Genomic DNA, 17,529 nt, shown 5'->3' with positions numbered 1-17,529 from the left:
ACGGGGTGAAGGTGAGGAGGGAAGGGATATTGAGTTCTGCGAGATAGGTAGCCGCGCGGCTCACTCGCGCGGTCGGCTCCCTACGCAGTGGACGCAACCGAAATCGAATATTTTGAGTTTTCAAAGCGTTAAAAAGTTCTTTTCAGAACTACTTACAAATTATTTTAATCATCTTATTGTTTCTTCACAACACATATTATTTATTTTCATAGAAAGATAGTTATTTCGATAACATTCTTAGGTATTTATTTAGTATATTACAGTATTTATCAATTTCAAAGCGTTAAAAAGTTCTTTTCAGAACTACTTACAAATTATTTTAATCATCTTATTGTTTCTTCACAACACATATTATTTATTTTCATAGAAAGATAGTTATTTCGATAACATTCTTAGGTATTTATTTAGTATATTACAGTATTTATCAATTTCAAAGCGTTAAAAAGTTCTTTTCAGAACTACTTACAAATTATTTTATTCATCTTATTGTTTCTTCACAACACATTTTCCGGTTTCACTAACTTTTACTATTATTAACATTATTTATTTTTCATAGAAAGATAGTTATTTCGATAACATTCTTAGGTATTTATTTAGTATATTACAGTATTTTATCAAATTTATCCATTAGGTATTTATTAACTAGGTACGTTATTAACTTTGACACATAATACATCTTTTCCAAAATAATAATGCCACGAAAAAGAAATTCACAACTATCTGCACGTAGTTCTCAAGCGAGAATAGCTAAAATACGTCGTATTGGAGAGTCTTCTTCTGAAAATTCAGCTCGACTTACGAGTATGAGAGAGTACGCGTTGCAATCGCGTGCTCGCGAATCTAGCGCTGATCGTTCGCAGCGTCTTTCTGAAAATAGAGCTAGGGTTTCACAGACACGGGCTCGCGAATCTAGCGCTGATCGTTCGCAGCGTCTTTCTGAAAATAGAGCTAGGGTTTCACAGACACGGGCTCGCGAATCTAGCGCTGATCGTTCGCAGCGTCTTTCTGAAAATAGAGCTAGGGTTTCACAGACACGGGCTCGCGAATCTAGCGCTGAACGTTCTCAGCGTCTTGCTGAAAATAGAGCTATGGTTTCACAGACACGGGCTTGCGAATCTAGCGCTGAACGTTCGCAGCGTCTTGCTGAAAATAGAGATAGGGTTTCACAGTCACGAGCTCGCGAATCTAGCGCTGAACGTTCGCAGCGTCTTGCTGAAAATAGAGCTAGGATTTCACATTCACGGGCTCGCGATTCTAGCGCTGAACGTTCACAGCGTCTTGCTGAAAATAGCGCTAGGGTTTCACATACACGGGCTCGCGAATCTAGCGCTGAACGCTCACAACGGCTTATGGAACAGAGACAAAGGCAACGGTCCGTAAGAACAACGACGCGTTACAGAGTTTTGGCACACAGTAACAGATCGGCATTTAATTATGATCCCCAAATCGATTATGCTAACCAGAACTCTGTTCAAATAGGAGCAATGAATAAGATATGTCCTAAATGTTTTGCAAGAAAATGGTCCGATGAAACAAATGGTATGTGTTGCGCGTCTGGTAAAGTTATTCTTCCTGATATTGAAGAACCACCAGAACCAATAAAAAGCCTTTTAACAAATAATCATACATTGTCGGCGCATTTTTTGAATAACGTACGTAGATACAATAGCCTCTTTCAAATGACTTCGTTTGGGGCAAAAGAAATTCGCGAGGGTAGTTTTATGCCCACCTTTAAGGTTGAAGGACAAGTGTATCATCTGATAGGTAGTCTTTTACCGCCATCTGGCCAAAGCCCAAAATTTTTGCAGATATATTTTATTTCTGATGCTGACCAATTATCTCTGCGATCGAACATTGCCCCCACGCTAAAACCAGATTTGATAAACGAATTGCAGATCATGTTGAATAGTCACAATATATACATACAAAGTTTTAAACAAAACTTAGAACTCAACTCATCGGAAAATTTAAAACTCATTATTCATTCAGATCGCACACCACAGACAGCACACAGAGGTAGATTTAATGCTCCTAATGTAAACGAGGTAGCCGTTCTTTTGGTCGATGAAGAAAAGGGCCCCCGAGATATAGTTTTGCACAGTAAAGATGGACAGTTAAGAAGAGTTTCAGAATTACACCGCTCATATGACCCCCTACAATATCCTATAATGTTTATAAGAGGAGAAGATGGTTATTATCTAACCATCCCACAACAAGGTACAGCGCGGAACAAAAATGTTACATGTATGCAATTTTACGCATATAGATTGATGTTAAGAGAAAATTCTTTAAATATATTACATTATTATAGAGATTTATTTAGCCAATACTGTGTGGATATGATGGCCAAAATGATTTCCGAAAGATTAAATTTTATTTCTCGGAATCAACAACAACTCAGAGCTGACGATTACATCCATCTTAGAGATGCTTTAAACCAAGACGCGAATGTTGACCCATCAAATATTGGTCAACATATAATATTACCGTCATCTTTTACAGGTTCTCCCCGTTATTTACATGAAAAAACACAGGACGCTATGACCTACGTCAGAAATTACGGGAGACCTGACTTATTCGTCACATTTACTTGCAACCCGGAATGGGATGAAATTAAAGCGTTGCTGTTACCAGGTCAACGGTCCTTCGACCGACATGATATTATAGCGAGAGTGTTTCATTTAAAGATGAAAAAATTCATCAAACTTTTCACCAAAACCGAAATATTCGGTAAAGTAAGATGCCATATGGCAAGTGTAGAGTGGCAAAAGCGCGGCCTACCACATTGCCATTTGTTGTTCTGGCTGGAAAGAAAAATACAGCCAGACGAAATTGATAATATTATAGTTGCCGAGGTACCTGACCCACAAATTGATCCCGGATTGTTCGATGTTGTAACGAAAAATATGGTGCATGGACCGTGCGGAGAGCAGAACTTAACGGCTCCATGTATGAGGAACGGTATCTGCACTAAAAAATACCCACGACGTTTCGTTATGGATACCCAGACGGGAGAAGATGGTTATCCAGTATATCGTCGCCGTGACACGGAAAATGGAGGTCGGAGCGCTACATTGAACATTAGGGGAAGTAGGGTCACCATAGATAATAGGTGGATTGTCCCTTATTCCCCACTGTTATGTAAAAGTTTCAACGCTCATATCAATGTTGAATATTGCCATTCGGTCCAAGCTATAAAATATATTTGCAAATATATTAATAAAGGATCAGATCAAGCTACGTTCAGCGTTAGAAATCCAAACAATGAAGTAGAAAACTATTTAAATGGCCGCTATATTAGTACATCTGAAGCTGTATGGAGACTTTTAGAATTTCCAATTCACGACCGGTACCCTACTGTCGTGCATTTAGTTGTTCATCTAGAGAATGGTCAGAGGGTCTACTTTACACCAGGGACAGCTCAACAAGTAGCTCAAAACCCACGTAAAACGACTTTGCTGGCGTTTTTTGATCTGTGTCTTGAAGATGAATTCGCTAAAACCCTACTTTACCACGAAGTCCCTCAATACTATACTTGGGCTAATAATAAATTTACAAGAAGGAGGCGTGGTGAAGATGTAGTTGGCCATCCGGGGATAAAAAAAGATGCCGCTTTAGGTAGAGTTTACGCGGTACATCCCTCTCAATCAGAATGTTTTTATCTCCGAATTCTGCTACATCACGTACGCGGTCCGACCTCCTTCGAATATCTCAAAACTATAAATGGTATTGTCAAGGAGACGTTTCAAGCAGTTTGCCGCGATTTAGGTTTACTTGAAAATGATGACCACTGGAACTATGCCCTAAGGGAAGCTTCGTTTTCTGATAGTCCTAAAAATCTGAGAGAGCTGTTTGTAATCATTCTTTTGTTTTGTCACCCATCGGAACCATTGCAGTTGTGGGATAGTTTTAAAAATCATTTATGCGAAGATATTAGACATAGAGTCAGGCAGGAAAACCAAGATTTTACTTTACCTTTCAGTGACGATATTTATAATAAAGGTTTAATAGAAATAGAAAACAAACTGTTGCAATTAAATGATAAAAGTTTGAGTGATGTTGGATTACCTCCCTCAGTTCGTTCCCACCATAATACAGACATTACGTTAACACGTTATAATACAAATGAATTAACAGCATTTATCAATGACAATGTCTTAAAATTAGTTCCTGATCAAAAACATGCTTTTGACACAATAATAGACAGCGTAGACAACAATCGGGGGAATTTATTTTTTTTAGACGCTCCAGGAGGTACAGGCAAAACATTTCTTGCTAATTTGATTCTTGCTAAGATAAGACAGTCAGGCAAAATAGCAATAGCAGTAGCTTCGTCAGGGATTGCTGCCACTCTTTTGTGTGAAGGTAAGACTGCACATTCCACATTTAAACTCCCACTGTCCGTCTCTTTGGAACAACAATCAACATGTTCTATCCGCAAGAATGGACCTCTTGGCAAACTATTACAAGATGCGTCATTAATAATTTGGGACGAATGCACTATGAGCCACAGAGCTCATGTGGAGGCTGTGGACCGATCTTTAAAAGACCTAAGAAACTCTGCTGCTGTTATGGGTGGTATTACTTTTGTGTTTGCCGGAGACTTCAGACAGACCCTTCCAGTAATTAACAGAGGCACGCGGGCAGATATTATCAAAGCTTGCTTGAAATCGTCTCCACTTTGGGCATCGATTCAACATTTGAATTTGCGGACTAACATGAGAGCTCACCTCCGTGGAAACACTCAAAGCAATTTTCCACAAAAATTGTTAAAACTTGGTGAAGGCATTTTCCCGTCTCCGAATTTAAACACTTTTGAAGTTCTTTTAGATGAGTCTCTGGGCAAAATAGTTTATAGTTTAGAAAATTTGATAGATGCTGTTTACCCTGACATTGAAAATTTACTTGAAAAAGACTTTCATTGGCTGTGTTCTAGAGCAATAGTGTCTCCTCGGAATGAGACGGTCGATGAAATAAATAACATCATCACACAAAAAGTTCCCGGCCAGGTTAAACATTACAAATCGATAGATACAGTTTCTAATACAGAGGATGCCGTTCATTACCCACAGGAATTTTTAAATTCACTTAATCCTTCAGGACTACCGCCTCACAATTTATCATTAAAAGTTGGGACGCCAATCATGCTTTTGAGAAATTTAAGCCCACCAAACATGTGTAACGGGACGAGACTACTCATAAAAGAACTGAAAGACAACTTAATTGTAGCGACTATTATAACTGGGCCTGCAACTGGTGAGATAGCTTATATTCCAAGGATACCAATGATACCCACGGATATACCTATACCTTTTAAAAGAATACAATTTCCGGTAAAAACTTCCTTTGCCTTGACCATTAATAAGTCTCAGGGCCAAACATTCAATTTAGTAGGGATTGACTTGCGTAAAGAATGTTTTACTCATGGACAATTGTATGTTGGCCTATCCCGAGTCGGAACTCCAGAACATCAAGTAATTTTGCTGCCACAAAACAAAACTACGACAAATGTTGTATATAGGGAAGTACTGAGACACTGAAGTTCTACAAATAAAACTTTTTCAAATGTTACTTATAGGTACAAGAATTTTTATCAAAAATATTGAATCTCTGTTTTTTAACAATTTATACTGATCAGGTTCAAATCAACTGGACCGACTAAAGAAACCAAACTACTTGATGTCAATAATTTTTCAAAACCTGTAGAGTATTTTTAAATTTACTAATATAACATTTTACATAAATGGTGTTATGAATATAAATTAAAATCTGCATTGATTATTGATTAAATGACGCTGTGTATCTAATAATCTGAAAGGAATTCATCAAAAAATAAGAAAACTAGGTAAACTAAAATTTTCATGTGATTAAAAATTAAACCTATAGTCCGACCTTAGACTTTTCACTGTCACGATATCGCTATCTATGCGGGTGAAACCGCAGGGCATTGCTAGTAGTATATATAGTCTAGTAGTTATATACCGCATGAATAGCTTTTAGTTTGACCGAATAGTTTAAAAGATATGAGGGAAAATGTAAACCCCTGATTTTGAGAAAAATTATTTGCCATCCCGCACTGCGTTGATACGGCATGTTTACAGTAATAGCGATGGGAAACACTGTAAAATAAAACATCGATATCGATATAAATCAATTTTATATATTTCAGTCTGTTTGTTAACAGATAACGAGATCGTCGATACAAAAAAAAACACATATAAAACACGGTACTTGATAGAGTACTATCAGGAAATTGTTCAGTAACTTTTGTTTTAATTTGTTCAGTAACTTTTGTTTTAATGTTTTATATTATTTTCACAACTGTCATCACATTTTTGCATTTATGCTACGAAATAAAAGAAAGTAAAAAAACTAAAGCCTTTAAGGTATCATTGTCATTTAAAAAAACTCAAAAGAAAAGTGCTTCGGTCCTGGTGCATCACTATGCGAGACTGACACGCGGCGCGCTCGCAGTACAGTGCGGCATGAGGTGCTTGTCCATGGCAAAATATTTGACATGCCGCACACAAAAGAAACGGTTTCTTTTCTATGCGTTGGTCCAATATTTTGCCATACGATTTTTAAACGAAATTGAGTCCTACTTCAAACTGTGATCACAAAAATATATTTGTCTCTTTTCTAGTCATTGATTAACATATAAAAAACCTCGCCGCACCACGGTGAAAACTGCGATTTTGGGCGCCGCACTGTGGTGTAGTCGCTGATGGCCCGATACTGGACATGCCGCAGTGAACGTGTTAAAATGTTATCGTGCAATTAATTTAAGGACGTAATGGATTTAAACACGACACAATTACATACATCCTTATAAAAGATATCCCGACAATTTGCAAAGAGACTTCATAATAATATAATATGTGGTGATCTCATGGACCACGATTAGGTACTTAAATCTTGGACGTAATCCGCTGATAACGTTACATCCACCGTTTAAATGTTTTTGTATTCTTATTTCTCAGTAAGAATTAAGGTACATCAGTCATCAACTATACTAAAAATCTTACAGAAAACATTGTACAGAAAACGCTTTTATATTATATTAGCGGTCCGCCCCGGCTTCGCCCGTGGTACATATGAAAAATAGATGTTGGCCGATTCTCAGACTTACCCGATATGCACAGAAAATTTCATGAGAATCGGTCCACCCGTTTCGGAGGAGTATGCAGACTAACATTGTGACACGAGAATTTTATATATAAGAGATTAAAGATATGCATGTAGATACATAATGAACAAAACAGTGGTCAGTTATAATGTTAAAAAAATTGAAAAATACGCGTGCGTGCTTGTCTATTTACATAAAATGCACTTCAATGTGTCGAATTATACAATACTAGCTTACCGCCCGCGGCTTCGCCCGCTTTGTCTAAAACCTAATAAATTACCTATATATACTAAAACCATCCTCTTGAATCACTCTATCTATTAAAAAAACCGCATCAAAATCCGTTGCGTAGTTTTAAAGATTTAAGCATACAAAGGGACATAGGGACAGAGAAAGCGACTTTGTTTTATACAATGTAGTGATACAGGTATGTTGAAGATGGTAAAAAAAATTGAACATAGGTACCATATAGATGACCAAAACTTGACATTTTCATGTAAATGAAATATGCACAGAATCACATATTATTTTTGTCTACAGTTGTTAAAGTTTAGGTAAAATTACTAATGATTTTTTAACTGAAAAAAGTTTATTTATTTATTTATAAATACTTTATTGCACTTAAAGATAACAAAACAATAAATACAAACACTTAAATATAACTTACACTAAGTACAATTGGCGGTCTTATCGCTTAGAGCGATTTCTTCCAGACAACTTTTGGTACAATAGAGGAATAAATACCAAAATACATAAATGTTTAAAAAGTAAAAAGTAAAGTGTAAAGTGTGTATTATAGAGAACAATTTTCAAATGCGGTAGATAATCCGCACTTTACTAACTATTACCACCTATTACTAACAATAGCATCTTATTGTTTCTACTTCAAATGTCTCTAATGAAGCTAATTATTCAGAGAAAGTGTTGCTGGACGCTGGTGGAAAGCGAAAATATAAAATATAAACCTAATATGTATTTAAATACGGTATGTGGCCTGTATTTTATATATAGATAGATATTGATTTAAATACGGATATTTCATTTTGGGTAGAATTGAATATCCGATGTTAAGAAAAATACTCACGTGAAATTCTTCTAACTACACACTGAAGAGTAGGTATTATAATTAAATGGTGGAAGAATTTGCTACGGTGGCTTACTAACCAACCGAAGATCGGGGTAGGAGGATCGGATAACTACACTACTACTAAAGAAGATGAAGTATGAGCTCGATATAACTCGATTTGTTTTGCGATTTTATGTAATTTTTTAAGACTATAATAATTGTTCTGTATCCAACTCATAATAATTTAATAACCAACACGATTACGTGTGACGGTGATCGCGATGGTCTAGGTAAGTCTAAAACCGCAGGACTTTCACTCAGCTTTGCTTAACTTGCATTTGAAAGTTCAAAGCTGTGTTCGGAAGGTCGGAGATTACTTGTGAAATACTGCATAGTAATATTTGTATTGTTCGGATCAAGATATAGGGTCAATGACGGTCTCACTTTGAATATTTCCAATGCTTTTTGACTTTAACTATATTAAAATGGCTAAAATTAGGTTGTCAAGGTAATCACCTTGTATGGAAAATGCAATATGTTTGTTTATTTCTACACAGTCCATTTTCGTTACGACATTGTTTATTAATGATAAGTAATAAGTTTATTGCCTGTTAATTAACACTCGTATAAAATATGTTTTTGTAAAACATTTTTTTCCTATTTTGCAATATTGAACATATAGGCTACCTACTTGTATCTAATCCGAAAGCGAATGTTTTTATATCCAAGTTTAGTTGGATTGATAGAAGAGAAATTGTTATCATGTAATATGCGTAATTAATTCAATTTAAATGTTTTGACCCTAACTTCATAGTCGGCGCGTCGTCCACCACGACTCGTGAGTGAAAGCAGTGAATGCATCAGTCAAATAATAATATCATATAATTTATAAATTACGAAACTGTTTATCATATCTAATTGATATACATAATACATATTTTGCTATAAAACAATAGAAATCGCAATTAATTATGTATTATTTGTATTGAAAGAACATTGTCACGATATCTTGAATGTTTATCGACTCTAGTTTATATTAACATTGTATCGAAATGCAACATTGGTTTCGGTCGCACCGAAACTAATTATGCCAAAAGGAAAATTAAGGGTGTATTACTTAATACTTAGCTGCATTCAGTCGTAAAGTGAAAGCAGATTAAGTATACCGTTATTGATCCGAGTGGTGCGTTTTACGGTGCCCGTGTTACATCATTGCTTGAGGTCATAACAACTTTTTATTGATTGGGTATATAGGTACTATAATTTTACGGAATATTGGGATATATTTTATTGTCCTTTGTGTCCAATTAAGTTTTTAAACCTAACTAATTATCGAATAAATTTGACTTACATATATTAATTGAATGAGAATTAACGAAAACAATTTATTTACATAAAATAATCAAACTTTATTGAATTTTTTTACATGACATACTCCTACGTCATGTAAATAAGGAAAGAACACAAAACAAAAAACATTACACATATTGCGCAATTGACGTAAGATATATAAACCCATTGTGTTGCGATTTAAAGTAAAACTTGTGATTGCTGAGGCTACAATGATACTGTATGTAAAAAATAAAGAGGAAGTGTTTATTCAACAATTGAGATTAGATATCGTCACACTTATAATGCAGGAATGGAAAGCACAGCGGTGCAGACAGGCTTTTGTTTGCACAGATGAATCATTGTTAAGAAGTACAAGACTCAAATATAAATTATCATATTGATAGAACTTTTTTTCTTTACGTTAGTAATATTTTTTTTTTACATTTCTTGTTTTTTTTTATAAAACACTTCAATTTTATAAAATGAATCAAATTCATCGTCGTAGTCTTCACCTATCCTTTAAAGGTCGAAAATTTCATTTAGTTGTAAAATTATGTAAAACTCAAACATACAAAAAAATATTTAGTGCGTAAGGCCAAATTTATTTAACTCACGCTTTCAAAATACGAAGGTTCTCATTGGTAGAATATTTTATCATTGACATGGCACATTTCAATAATACGAAATAATAAATAGCACACATACTCCCATACGGGGAGTCGTAACGCATAAAAATTAATATTAATTAATTATCTATTGTTAAAGGAGCATGCAAGAACAATAATTTATAAATAAATTGGACGTTAATGACCTATAATTATAAGTAGCAATAGAATATTGTCCGCTTGCAACACACATTGGAACCCAGGCGCATATTTCCCGGGTTCCGAGCATCCAGCTTCCTTCATACAATAGGTGAGTTGCTGCAATGTTAGTAGCACAAAAAAGGCTGTATGTACGCAACTCGAGGCAATTGTTAGCACTTGGTGAATGCCGATAGCTGTGACGAAACAATGCGTGTAGCACTGTATTAATTAGGTTCGATTTACGAAAGTACGTGTACGGTTTAAAGTGCATTTGATTTAAGTAGCTGTCCATTTGTGAGAGAATAAAAAATAAGTTATTAAATAAACATTTGGTTTTTGGTTACATTAATTATGGATTAAGCATTTTGATAATATTTTTTTTTTAATAATAATCAACAAAACAGACTCGCGCGTTCTGCATTGCAACACAGTGTTACGAAAATCAGTAAGATCCCTCAAAGTTGGGGTTTTTTGTTTCGAATTGGTGATGCAGATACGAAATATCGTGCAGTAGAGAAAATAATAATCGAAATCAATAATAAATATCGATATATATACAGGGTGTCCCACTATTGGTATACTAAGCGCGAAGGGACTTGTAGTTTTGCATACACTGATCACGTAAAAAATACTTAAACAACAAAATTACGTCAAAATTTTTTTGCTAAATTTTTCCTGAAAATCCATGTTTTCTTCTCTAGCTTCGCGCAGCCGGCATATACCGCTTCTCTAATGTGAGCATTTTGTCTATGAAAACATAATCTTAAACGATATCTCACATGCGGGTGGCAAATTTGGGCGTGTTGCTTGTTAGGGGTGTACACATAGAGTTTTAAGAATTCATCTATCCGAAAAAAAAATGCGTCTGGAATTTTATAAGTATTTTTTACGTACTCAGCGTATGCAAAACTATAACCTCCTTTGAGCTTAGTATACCAAAAGTGGGACACCCTGTATATATATTTGAGTTGTGTGTTGTCCCTAGAAATTAATTATAGATATACGATATACTATTAAATACATTTTATTTAGATCAGGGATTTCGCTACCATTACTTATAACTTATTATATGGCCAAGTTATCATGATTGAATGTAATGGAATGCCATTACATTCATTAATAAATGTATTACCTACATTTTAAATAGCGCGTTGAATTCTAATGTATGGATCGAAGGTCTACAAGCTTATATAAATTAAAATTTACCTATATAAATTTGCGACTGTCCTTCATTAAATTAACAACATTACTATTGCTGTTTTAATTGTATCTTGATTATTAAAAAACTTCATTAGAATTAAATATATAAATCGTAACGAAGGTATAACTTCTTTTACCATACATTTTTATATTCTAAAATCAATTTACTATAACAATGAAAATATTAAGTAATATTTAAAAAGGTTCTGCAGGTGTTTCTTATTGTAAAATACTCTCCTGTTCTAACGAATCAAGAGAAGACAGATCTAAACAGCTTATCATTGACATCACATCCGCATATCGGTAGTGTTGTCATGTACCAGATAAGGTACACTCTTTTTACTGTAAACATTAATTGGTACTTCCATATGCGTTTGCTCACCGGAGGAGAAAATAAGAAAGATGGCAAATAAAGATATAACAAGCCACTAAAGTGCATTTGAAATTTAGATTTGCATCGTTATGCAGCTATATATCCTCTTAGCATGAATGTGTTTTATGCTTGGCTTTGTATTGGCAGTTTTCGTTCTTTGTATTTTATATTTTTTAATGAAACTTAACTTGGCTATTTATTGTACCTATTATAGGCATACCTAAACCTAATCATTAAATTATTTGAATCATCTCTACATCAAGCTAAATGCAGAATAAAGACCGGTAAATTACGGTCATTACGTAATTATCTTAAAGTTATTCTATACTATACTTATATATCTTATCAGTCCCCGGCTATGTCCGTGATAAATATATAGCTATTCCATTCCGAAATCACGTACGTAGATATGAAAGAAATGAAATCGATCCAATAGTTTCTAAGATTTAGGTATATCGAATAGGTATAGTTAGGGCTGTTCACTTTTCCCAGTTTTTTTCTTCTTTCTTCAGTATTTTACAGTACTGACTCCTTCCATACGACATTGTTTATAGGACTTATAGAAAGTAATTATGAACCGACACATGTTTCTTTTTTTTTACAATGCAACAAAAGTAAGTACCTATATGCAATTTTCCACTTTGCAGATACCGCAAAGATTACATTCTTGCTCTTCTAGATTTACAGGTTGAGACCCGGGTTGATAGATCTTATCTAATAATCTAAGTATTTATTTTCAGATGTGTTTATGAAAATTACATTTAAAAACTTATAGTTTAGAAGTCAAGATTAATTTATCAATATTACAACTACTTAACTAACATATACAGTTGTGGTCATATAATTAAGAACAATTTGAAGTACTAGAAATTTTTATTTAAATAATGTCATACACAGAGATGTGCACCTTCTGAGAAGCAACTAGTTATGTCATAAAATAGCCACATTAATAGAGCAACTAAGTTTAAGAATAAATAATAAAATCGCCAACAATTTCTTTTCAAAAATAGTTTATTTTAAACGCAACACATTCAAATAATAGTGAAGCTGGACAAATAATTAAGAACGATTAATTTATCTGCTCGGGAATTGTTTTGTATGACACTTTCATTTAAAAAAATTAGAATAATACGTAGCGCGAAAAATTTATAAAGCAAGTTAATACATTTTTAACTAAAATTAATATTTAATAGCATGTCCACGGCTTTTAATTACTGCTTTACACCGGCGAGGCATTGCCTCTATTAATTTTTGACATTTTGCTAGAGAAATAGAGTTCCATTCTTCTAAGAAAACGTCGTACAGCTCCCTTAAATTTCGACACTGTGTATTGGGTTAAGGTCAGGGCTGTTAGCTGGCCAGTGCAATACAGAAACTGACTGCGCTGTTAGAAATTCCTTTACAGTGTGTGCAGTGTGCTTTGGATCATTGTCATGCTGGAATGTCAAAATAACCGGTAGAACTTCTTCAGCATAAAGTAACATTGTTTCTTCCAGTATATTTTTGTATTGGAATTGATCCATGTTACCTTCTATCAACTTTACAGGTCCAACACCATGTCCAGAAAAGCACCCCCAAATTTTCACATTTCCACCACCGCGCACCGTGCTTTAATGTAACTTTCGTGTACTCAGGGTCGAATTCTGTATTCGGAGGACGTCGAACATAACGTTTTCCATCGGAACATAACTCTGTTTATTTTCATTTCGTCAGAGAAAAGTACATTTTTCCACTGTCGCACAGTCCAGTTTTCATATTTTCTTGCAAATCTAAGCCAGGCTTGCCTGTGTCAAAGTTTCAACATGGGTACTTTTCTTGCTATCCGACCATGCAATTTTTCTTCTACCAAACGTCTTCGAATAGTGCGTGCTGAGATTGCTGAAGGGTTATTTTCCCCGAAATATTCTTTTCTCAGCTCATTGGACCCTTTAAAAGGATTTTGTTTCGCCATACGGACGATGTTTCGGTCATCTCGAGGAGTGGTTTTTCTCTGTCTTGGCATACGTGGGACATCCGAAGTTGTTTGATAGATACGTATCAAAATGCCTTATGGCGTGTTAAACCATAGTTTTTTGAACATTGCATCGGCTATCTTTTTATAAGACCAATTCTTCCCGCGAAGTTTTATTATAACTTCCCTAGTAGATTTATCACAACTTTTATTTCTTCCCATTTTTTTAATAAGAAGTAATCACTTTTAATCTTTTGCAACACTTAATGGCGCCAAAATTATACAAACAGTTACCTACAACCACAAATCGAGTCGAGTGTTCTCTATTCAAATTTGAATAAAAGTATAAAGTATAAACTATTTAGCGTTCTTAATTACCTACGTGACCAGCCAGTAAATAGGAATACTATCTATGTTTAGAAGTAGTGTAAAAAGTTTGTCTATTAATATTTAGGCTAATCACATGTATTAATGAATACAGTGATTTGTTGGAAAAGTATTTCTATATCGAGAAAAATAAAAATAATTACATGAAATTATTTATGCATCTTAGTCTGAAAAAAATCTTCCCTTTATATCAGCGTTCTTAATTATATGACCACCACTATATTTTGGTAATTTGCAATTATAATGAAAATATTCGCAAAATGTGAAGTGAATTCCCGCTTGATATACGGTATATGCAAATAGTGAAAATAGTAAAGTTTCAAGATATAGAACAGTGGTAACTATCGTCAACAGTAAAATGTTGTTGACTACGCAAAGTTCGCTCAAAGAATATTAATTAAACAAAACAAACCTCACAGTTATTCCGATACGGTTGGGCGACTCGAGAACTGCAGTACCGTACACTGTACACCAATCGATGTATTCAACAATATTTAATCACAACTACACAAATATATTTATCACAACAACACCGTATTATTTCGATTGTATCGGAACAAATTTAGCTTCAGTGAGGATACGTACGGTGTGACGTTGCGAGTTGGACTGCGCGCGCGCCGCTTGGAGAAACTCAAGAGTCAAGAGAAAAGTGGTTTCCCCCTACACTTTGGCGGTTACATCAGTGATCTGGTTGCTGCGTTGCTGGTATTGTTTAGTTTGGCTTTTAGTTTGGGCTGATGTTATTCGGTATACTTCCTCTTTCCGCTTCATCCACGTAACGGCTATTAAATTACTGGAACCTTATGCAAATGTGTCTAACAGTCTAACACCAGCACTTTTTTTTTCAAAAGCAAACACGTAATAAATACTAACGTAACTGCAAAGTGATTTGTAATAAATAACATTATAATAACTCAATGCTTATGAGCGGTTATAAGTTATTGTACAACCTTTATTACCAGTCTTATGCCTTGTAATTACCAGTGGTTCCGAATTCCGATGTAACATCATAATGATTGCTGCTTCTATTTCCAATTTATTTTACTGATTAGCTATATATATATATATATATATATATATATAAATTGTTTATTACTTTTCTCTCGAAGAAAGGGATATCCTGTAATAAAAATTTGGTACATTGATGGGTCATTAGAACAAGTATTTAATTTAACGACTCTTTTGATAGCTTTCAAATAACAGTAATTAAGTCTCACCTTCATTATAAGATTATTGATTACTAGCTGCCTCAGCCCTCAGCAGACGTTAGCCCTGTCTCCATGAGAACCTTGGCTTAACAAAAACGTTAAAAAAATAGCCAAATTGGTCGAGCCGTTGCCGCGTTGTTGAGTTTTACGCTTAGAAACATTTGCCGATTAATTTTGATTACATAGATATTTCTAGTTAAATAACAAATTCTCATTCGTGTTCACATTTTGCATTGCATGCATTGCATTGCTTTTCGACCATTTAATTCTATCCTACATTCAAAAAAACAACTTTATCCCATCTGCAATAACTAGCCAACGCTCATGTTATGGTAGTAACCTTCATAGGTCGTGCCTGAGGTTCCTTCCTCTGAACCAAAAACGCACTTAGTTCTGTGAGGAAATATGAAATATTGTGAGATCGTTTATGCCTTTGTAGCCGGCGTTGTTTGCATCATTGCACAAGCACTTTCTCCAACCGCTAACAGGAGGCGTAAACGTGTGACGCATTTGTTACGTATTGGCCGCTGACCAGACGGATATTTAATATTATTATGTGGCTAAATATCCAGAATAATAAATGTCATAATTTTTAAGATATGGTCGTGAAATGCTGCTGCAGTTTGCAAAATACAATTTTAATGAAGTTCCACGTAATTCGATTGCGAGACTCAATTTTTCAATTTTTAAGGATATTACGATAAGAATTACAATGGTAGTACCTATTCAATGGATAATGAAATTTTTTTGTGCTTAAATATCGAAAAAATTGAGGGATCTTTTTAACTATTTATCAAGGTGACATGGCAGAATGAAGATCAATAACACAGATGGAATACAGTAGAGACTAGAATTCCAACTGAGTATATTAGTAAATATGTACTATTAAACATTCTGTGGCTTGGGAAGGATGTGTCAGAAGTGGCGGGCTGAAGCTGGTGTATAGGTAGTAAAGTAAATGTTGTATGCAAAGAGCAATAAACAGTATGTGCAGCGCTCTTCAAAGACAATAAAATTAAAGATAATTATAGTTAACTAAAACTAAATAATTATTTTAAATACTTACAACAACTTATAACTTCCAGATTCTTAAATAAAAATACAAAATAGTACTCGGACGTCATACTCCCTCGAAAACATGTTGTTTCGACTTAATTTTTTTATGCATTATTAGCTTGAACCATGCTTAACATACAATCACTATTATGGGAATGAGGAAGAACGTGTAGCCTTGAAATTATTTTTTTCAGATTGTCCGGCTTAAAAGGTTGACTTTTATTGCTTACATATACCCACTTATCCTTTCACGTAATTGTTTTCCTTCTTTTTAATACTTAATTTTAATCATTTTTATTATGAAATGTTAATGTATATACAGTGGTGGACGTTTAATTAGAAACAGGTAACACGATGAAGTAGTCATCAAGTTTATTTAACATTTGTGTATAGAAGTATTAGAGATTAAGCATTATTTCATATTATGTAATAGAACACCCGTTTATCTAGTTTTATAATAAATTGCTTAATTTTAATCAAACGTTAGCTTAAATTAATAAAATCAAACAACTTTAGGTGAAGTCTGATTTCCGCGTATTTTCAGTCTGGACAACAAATTAGAAACAGCATGTTTCGAGTGTTCTAAAGTCAAAACCTATTAAAATGCCGTCAATATTTTTTTCATCTATAAATATTTGCACCGTTTTTTAAACATTCTATCTAAAAGTTTCTGAAAATCAATTTACTTTGCAGCAAAAATGGGTAAAAGTAAGATTCGTGATCCATCAACAAGAAAAATAATTTTAAGTTTACATTTTGACAAAAACTGGAGTTACAGGAAAATTGCAAATCATTAAGAGTGTTCGATAAAAATATATTCAATGTTACAGTCTATTTCAATAAGCATGGTAGTTCTGATCAAGTGTCTAGAAAAGCTGGACCATGAAAAATCACTGCTCGCGAGGATAGGCAAATGATTCTTTTGGCAAAATTGGATCCATTTAAACGCTCAAATTCTATTATAAAATTAGTTTTTTCCGAAGATGAACCACGCCATGTGTCGATGAGATCGGTTTTCGGGTGG

At 34.3% G+C, this 17,529-nt stretch overlaps 2 protein-coding genes across 3 annotated transcripts in view; one reads left to right on the top strand and one right to left on the bottom strand.

Annotated features, from left to right (window-relative positions):
* LOC149904746 (uncharacterized) overlaps nt 1–14,872 on the bottom strand; it is a 30,446-nt gene extending 15,574 nt beyond the window's left edge. The window contains exon 1 of one of the 2 annotated variants that reach the window (XM_090107420.1): nt 14,654–14,872. The gene's annotated coding sequence lies outside the window, so the exon portion shown is untranslated. The remainder of the gene's footprint in view (nt 1–14,653) is intronic. The other variant, XM_090107421.1, reaches the window with a different exon arrangement.
* LOC149904747 (uncharacterized) lies at nt 693–13,517 on the top strand. The gene is made up of 4 exons (XM_090107091.1): nt 693–1,539; nt 1,990–2,217; nt 2,503–5,256; nt 13,450–13,517. The coding sequence occupies exons 1-4, from the start codon at nt 693–695 to the stop codon at nt 13,515–13,517; spliced, it is 3,897 nt and encodes a 1,298-aa protein (XP_089963217.1).
* Nucleotides 14,873–17,529: the final 2,657 nt, after the last annotated feature.

This window comes from Colias eurytheme, chromosome 11 (genome assembly GCF_061535395.1).
Source record: "Colias eurytheme isolate Ceu_HAF_F1 chromosome 11, ilColEury1 Martin Lab GWU primary, whole genome shotgun sequence".
Taxonomy (NCBI): Eukaryota; Metazoa; Arthropoda; class Insecta; order Lepidoptera; family Pieridae; genus Colias; species Colias eurytheme.
Note: the sequence above shows the minus strand (reverse complement) of the source record. Positions and strands in the feature narration are given on the sequence as shown.

Coding starts and splice junctions, on each gene's coding strand:
- LOC149904747 (XM_090107091.1), top strand. CDS start 693: ATGCCACGAAAAAGAAATTCACAACTATCTGCACGTAGTTCTCAAGCG. Junction 1,540..1,989: donor ATGGTCCGATGAAACAAATG/GTATGTGTTGCG, acceptor TTATTCATTCAG/ATCGCACACCACAGACAGCA. Junction 5,257..13,449: donor TATAACTGGGCCTGCAACTG/GTGAGATAGCTT, acceptor TCAACTTTACAG/GTCCAACACCATGTCCAGAA.